The following is a 6,306-nucleotide window of genomic DNA, read 5'->3' as shown; positions in this document are numbered from 1 at the left end:
TGTTGTTTCCCTCCAGCCCTTGTCCTGTCCTGTCACAATCACTATTTTCTGCCATTTTTTCGGAGGTTACCACATCGGTTGTTTCTCTTTTTTTGACGAAGGGTGAATGCGCATTGTATTCAGGCCACCCTGATCGCTCTCCGCAAGTCTGGACCGCTCCGGGTCGACGGCTGGCTCCCGGGTCCCACGCCCAGCGCGGTGCGTTGGGCTGAATCCCGCTCTGAGGCTCTGGGCACGGTGGTGCGTTGGGCTGAATCCCGGTCTGAGGCTCTGGGCACGGGGGTGTGTTGGGCTGAATCCCGGTCTGGGCACGGTGGTGTGTTGGGCTGAATCCCGGTCTGAGGCTCTGGGCACGGCGGTGCGTTGGGCTGAATCCCGGTCTGAGGCTCTGGGCACGGGGGTGTGTTGGGCTGAATCCCGGTCTGAGGCTCTGGGCACGGGGGTGCGTTGGGCTGAATCCCGGTCTGAGGCTCTGGGCACGGTGGTGCGTTGGGCTGAATCCCGCTCTGGGCACGGCGGTGTGTTGGGCTGAATCCCGGTCTGAGGCTCTGGGCACGGCGGTGTGTTGGGCTGAATCCCGGTCTGAGGCTCTGGGCACAGCGGTGCGTTGGGCTGAATCCCGGTCTGGGCACGGTGGTGCGTTGGGCTGAATCCCGGTCTGAGGCTCTGGGCACGGTGGTGCGTTGGGCTGAATCCCGCTCTGGGCACGGCGGTGTGTTGGGCTGAATCCCGGTCTGAGGCTCTGGGCACGGGGGTGTGTTGGGCTGAATCCCGGTCTGAGGCTCTGGGCACGGCGGTGTGTTGGGCTGAATCCCGGTCTGAGGCTCTGGGCACGGCGGTGTGTTGGGCTGAATCCCGGTCTGAGGCTCTGGGCACAGCGGTGCGTTGGGCTGAATCCCGGTCTGGGCACGGTGGTGCGTTGGGCTGAATCCCGGTCTGAGGCTCTGGGCACGGTGGTGCGTTGGGCTGAATCCCGCTCTGGGCACGGTGGTGCGTTGGGCTGAATCCCGGTCTGAGGCTCTGGGCACGGGGGTGTGTTGGGCTGAATCCCGGTCTGAGGCTCTGGGCACGGGGGTGTGTTGGGCTGAATCCCGGTCTGAGGCTCTGGGCACGGGGGTGTGTTGGGCTGAATCCCGGTCTGAGGCTCTGGGCACGGGGGTGTGTTGGGCTGAATCCCGGTCTGAGGCTCTGGGCACGGGGGTGTGTTGGGCTGAATCCCGGTCTGGGCACGGTGGTGTGTTGGGCTGAATCCCGGTCTGAGGCTCTGGGCACGGCGGTGCGTTGGGCTGAATCCCGGTCTGAGGCTCTGGGCACGGGGGTGTGTTGGGCTGAATCCCGGTCTGAGGCTCTGGGCACGGGGGTGCGTTGGGCTGAATCCCGGTCTGAGGCTCTGGGCACGGTGGTGCGTTGGGCTGAATCCCGCTCTGGGCACGGCGGTGTGTTGGGCTGAATCCCGGTCTGAGGCTCTGGGCACGGCGGTGTGTTGGGCTGAATCCCGCTCTGGGCACGGTGGTGCGTTGGGCTGAATCCCGGTCTGAGGCTCTGGGCACAGCGGTGCGTTGGGCTGAATCCCGGTCTGGGCACGGTGGTGCGTTGGGCTGAATCCCGGTCTGAGGCTCTGGGCACGGTGGTGCGTTGGGCTGAATCCCGCTCTGGGCACGGCGGTGTGTTGGGCTGAATCCCGGTCTGAGGCTCTGGGCACGGGGGTGTGTTGGGCTGAATCCCGGTCTGAGGCTCTGGGCACGGCGGTGTGTTGGGCTGAATCCCGGTCTGAGGCTCTGGGCACGGCGGTGTGTTGGGCTGAATCCCGGTCTGAGGCTCTGGGCACAGCGGTGCGTTGGGCTGAATCCCGGTCTGGGCACGGTGGTGCGTTGGGCTGAATCCCGGTCTGAGGCTCTGGGCACAGCGGTGCGTTGGGCTGAATCCCGCTCTGAGGCTCTGGGCACGGGGGTGTGTTGGGCTGAATCCCGGTCTGGGCACGGCGGTGCGTTGGGCTGAATCCCGGTCTGAGGCTCTGGGCACGGGGGTGTGTTGGGCTGAATCCCGGTCTGAGGCTCTGGGCACGGCGGTGCGTTGGGCTGAATCCCGGTCTGAGGCTCTGGGCACGGTGGTGTGTTGGGCTGAATCCCGCTCTGAGGCTCTGGGCACAGCGGTGAGTTGGGCTGAATCCCGGTCTGGGCACGGCGGTGTGTTGGGCTGAATCCCGCTCTGGGCACGGCGGTGCGTTGGGCTGAATCCCGGTCTGAGGCTCTGGGCACGGGGGTGCGTTGGGCTGAATCCCGGTCTGAGGCTCTGGGCACGGCGCTTTTCCCCGGCGCGGGCTGTGAGCTGCCATCTGTTCCACATGCTGTGTAACACGCATCTCCCTCAGGCGATGACTTTGGTGCTTTTTTCACATGGCGGAAACCTGTAAATTGGGTAGAATAACAGCTCGACGTGGAGCGCCTGGCGGCGCGGACGCACGCTCGCTGGAGGTTTTAACCCCCGCCCGGCTCCCGCTCGCCCGCGGGAGTGAGCAGGCGCGGGCGCGTTTCTCACAGCGCGTTAAGTGTTAATCCCGAAAAAGCGCAGTAAAGAACCGGCTAATTCCGAACGGCCTCGATCTTGCACAGGCGGCACACAAAGAGGGCTGCCAGAACCTAATTTGGCACTAGCTTTTCAAGAGTGACTCACTCCTCCTTTTCAAAAACAATTAAGAAACCATTTGACAGGCTTGTTATCCCATCAACGTAAACTTCACCCTAAAAAACACAGCCCAGTATTTTCAAAGTAAAAAACAATAAAGTGAAACATAAAAGAAAATTCCTGACTAAGAAACTTCAGAAGTAGGCCTACACTGTAAAACGAAGACTAATTGGATGGACCAGTCTATCCTCAACAAAAGTATCCTCAGGCTAACACCCTGAGACTTCCAAGACATCCACACCTACTACACAGACGTATCTACGGTACTACACACCAAAGCACCAAGTCCTTCAAGAGACCACTCAACATGTTTCAACAGCTCTCTGGCTGAACTAGTTCCCTCACATCTTGCAGAATGATCTCTGCTGGAGGTAATGTGAAACGCAAGACCAGAATTTCCCATTGTACCAGAGAACGGATGCTTCTTCTTCTGAAGGCAGGATGTTAATAGCCTAGCACATACTCAAATTATAGTCCCGTTCATTGTCTGCATAATGACTACAAATTTTAACCCTGAAAATGCATTTCTGTTCAATGGTTAAAATATATATTTTGTCACTAAAAGCCTCTGCCAAATGACCTTTGGTAGTCGTACACTTACACTGTACATTGTGACCATGGACTACATTTGTGATTTTTTTTCAGTTGAAGGAATATCATCTTGTAAGGAAGATCATTGCTGTGTAATCATTGTACACAGTCAGTTTTAAACTGCATACTGGATACAATACTGAAGCAATATAATTATTATATTCACCCTTATTGATAGGATTCCAGAAAAGTATGCAGTATTTATATTGATGAATTGATTGCGGTTTCAATTATACTGACTCAATGACTCGTCACGCATATGCTGCTTTCTTGAGGAAATTTCCACCAATTCTAACATATTCCTTGGGCAAATAGTCCGTTCTCACGGGTATCTTCAGTCCTAGTAATGCCACACACCATCATTCTAACCCAAATATCCAACGGGTGTCTGGTGAGTCTGCAATAAAGATCCCATTTTGTGGAAAATTACATTTCCCTTGCTATGTGGATTATAAAGGAGTTGAAGGTGCTATAAAAACACTGTGAAAGTATCGGAACGCAGACCCAAAATAAAACCACACAATCCGTATCAAGAAAATGTGCATTTAAACAAGCCACTTGGAGTTCCATTAAATTACGGCACCACAACGATATGCTGCTTCACCGAAGCTCAGCCTGTAGCTGGCACAAATCAAAGCACTCGGCACAGAAGGTGAAAGTTTGTGGAGCTAGCCAGCCAATCAGAACAGAGGTTCATTGATTTCAATAAGCCTTAAAGACACGGTCACTAAAACAGCCTGTTCTTGGTAAAGCTCATGAGAGGAGCTGGAAAATGGATAGATATTTGGCACTTAAAACCACAAATGTCTTCATATGGATATCAGCACATAAAACACTGGAAATGTGTACAATATGGGATCTGTAAAGTGTAGTTCTCTTGATAAGCAGAGCAAAGCAGTCGGTGTGTTCGTTCTTCATTTCCACCATGTTTGTCATTCAAGAGGTTAAATGTCCTCATCGTTTAGGAACCTCAACCCCTCCCTAATGAGGTGGTGAAGTGCTTACGCAACTCTATTTCACAAAATGCATCAAGTTGTTGAACACACATTTCATGGTATTGTATTTCCATTGCGCAGTTAAATAATTAGTCACAAATATTAAATACACAAAATAACAGGGGCTTTACAAACAACAACAAAAGTTTAATTCAGAGAAATAATGACACAGCTGTCACACGCACCATTTCGCCTAAAGAGAGTGACATTTTGCTGTCTGTACTTTCTATACGGTGAATGACAGCAATGGCACCACTTTCGCAGAAAAGACAAGACAATGGCAAAATAGACTTTGAAACTGTATATACAATACTTGACGGCTAAATGTTGCTAAGCATCGCTGCCATTAAGCCAGGTGAGGCATTTTGTGGACAGTTCTTCGCTGGCCCCGTCGCACCAGCGAGAATGAGGACCTCTTTTCCGCCGTCAAGTGAGGGAGTCCAACTGCTCCTGAATGGTCTCTAGCTGCAAGACAAAGAGCGGTTGACAATTAGCCACGGCATTTCTGGGAGCAGCGATGTGGAAGGGAGAGAGAGAGAGAGAGAGCGAGAGAGAGAGAGAGAGAGAGAGAGAGAGAGAGAGATTTCGGACCGACCTTGCTGTAGAATTCCAGCAGTTCCTGGTGGCTGAACTCCACAAAAAGCTTCTCGGCGTTCTGGAAGAGAAGGCACACCGTGAGTACGACAGGCCCCGCAAGGCGCCTACCGCTCCCCGTAAAAGCCTCCCATGAATAATTGGTGTGTGTTTGTCCAGGCAAGTCCATTTCCTTCCCCCACCGTAAAGGAAAAAGCGACTTTTCCCTCTTCCTGGAAAATGCGCACTCTCTTTTGAGCGTTTGTCACCTCTGACACACTCAGAACGACGATGAATGAAACATAAAAATGGGAAAATGCTGCATATTGTCATCTACCGAATCAAAAAGCATAATGGTTTCCAACAATAGCGTGCGCAGAAAAGCGTTTTGGGTAACTCCGCACATTACAATCCGGCACAGTTGCACTTAAGTTATAACCTTCAAACTTTTTTTTTTTTTTTTTTTTGCAATTTCGAGGACATACAAATACCACATTTTAATAACCACCCCGCGTCCCCGCAATTTAACAACACCATTTGAAGTCTTTAGCGGGAACGTTACTCGGCAAAGCAAGCGGTCACTGCTTTGGGGCAAGAGGCACGACGGGGGGAAGAGAAAGTGTCAGAGCACATCAATGACAGGGAAACTAATGAGAGCATACATTTTCATCCATAATTAAGAGTAAAAGCGGCAGAATGTTATCTTTAGAACAAACTCGCTTGGCATGTGTGAATGTGAAATGTAGGGCACACTTGGATTTGGATTAGAGAGAGCAACAGCCTTTGTTTTTACTCCACATAAACAACAGCAAAAAAAGTACAGCAGCAGTGCTTTGTATGCAAATGAACAGCAAACAAATGTCAAGCTATTATCTGCTTCAACAACGCACCGGTTACCCGTACTTCTACCTTGTTTTCCATCCCAGTGAGCCGCGTAAACACCAAACAGTCATTGTAATACCGTCACTATAAGAGCAATTCAATCATATCCTTCCCAGCAACTTGCATTACGGGGTCCTCAAAAGACCAATATGAGATTAAAAAAAAAAGAAATATTTAAAAAAAGAACTTATATTTGAGAAAAGGGATGAAGGGCATACGAATAACGCGCTTGTTTAAACGCGTCATGAGAAAATAGGCAAATGTGTGATGTGTACTCTTCAGAAAAGTAACAAAAGGAAGAAAATACAATCACAAGAAGACAAGGGAGAGAAGAAAATGGCTGAAACGCTTTTGATTTGAAACCTTCATTTGTGAAATGAAGCGTTCATTCCAGAATAACCATGAAATTGGTTCTTTGCGAGGCGCTTTGATATCACGTTTTTTAATTATGACAGGGAAGCGCGGCACACACAATGGGAGCCACGGACATTGACGTGACCTTTACAGTCATTTCGCATAACGATATCTCAGCCATCCCCGCAAATGGCAAAGTGACAGACGTGCAGGTACAGTTTCCAAC

General features: G+C 51.3%; 1 protein-coding gene across 1 annotated transcript in view; it reads right to left on the bottom strand.

Moving 5' to 3' along the window:
- Positions 1-4,397: 4,397 nt before the first annotated feature.
- The window catches only part of commd10 (COMM domain containing 10), a 57,604-nt gene continuing 55,695 nt past the window's right edge, over positions 4,398-6,306 (bottom strand). The window contains exons 6-7 of the mRNA XM_061261332.1: positions 4,867-4,926; positions 4,398-4,736 (exon numbers count right to left, since the gene is read on the bottom strand). Coding sequence (XP_061117316.1) covers positions 4,698-4,736; positions 4,867-4,926 — 99 coding nt within the window. The 3' untranslated portion in view covers positions 4,398-4,697. The remainder of the gene's footprint in view (positions 4,737-4,866; positions 4,927-6,306) is intronic.

This window comes from Conger conger, chromosome 11 (genome assembly GCF_963514075.1).
Source record: "Conger conger chromosome 11, fConCon1.1, whole genome shotgun sequence".
Lineage (NCBI taxonomy): Eukaryota > Metazoa > Chordata > Actinopteri > Anguilliformes > Congridae > Conger > Conger conger.
The sequence above is the reverse complement of the archived record's forward strand: the minus strand, read 5'-3'. Positions and strand labels throughout refer to the sequence as shown.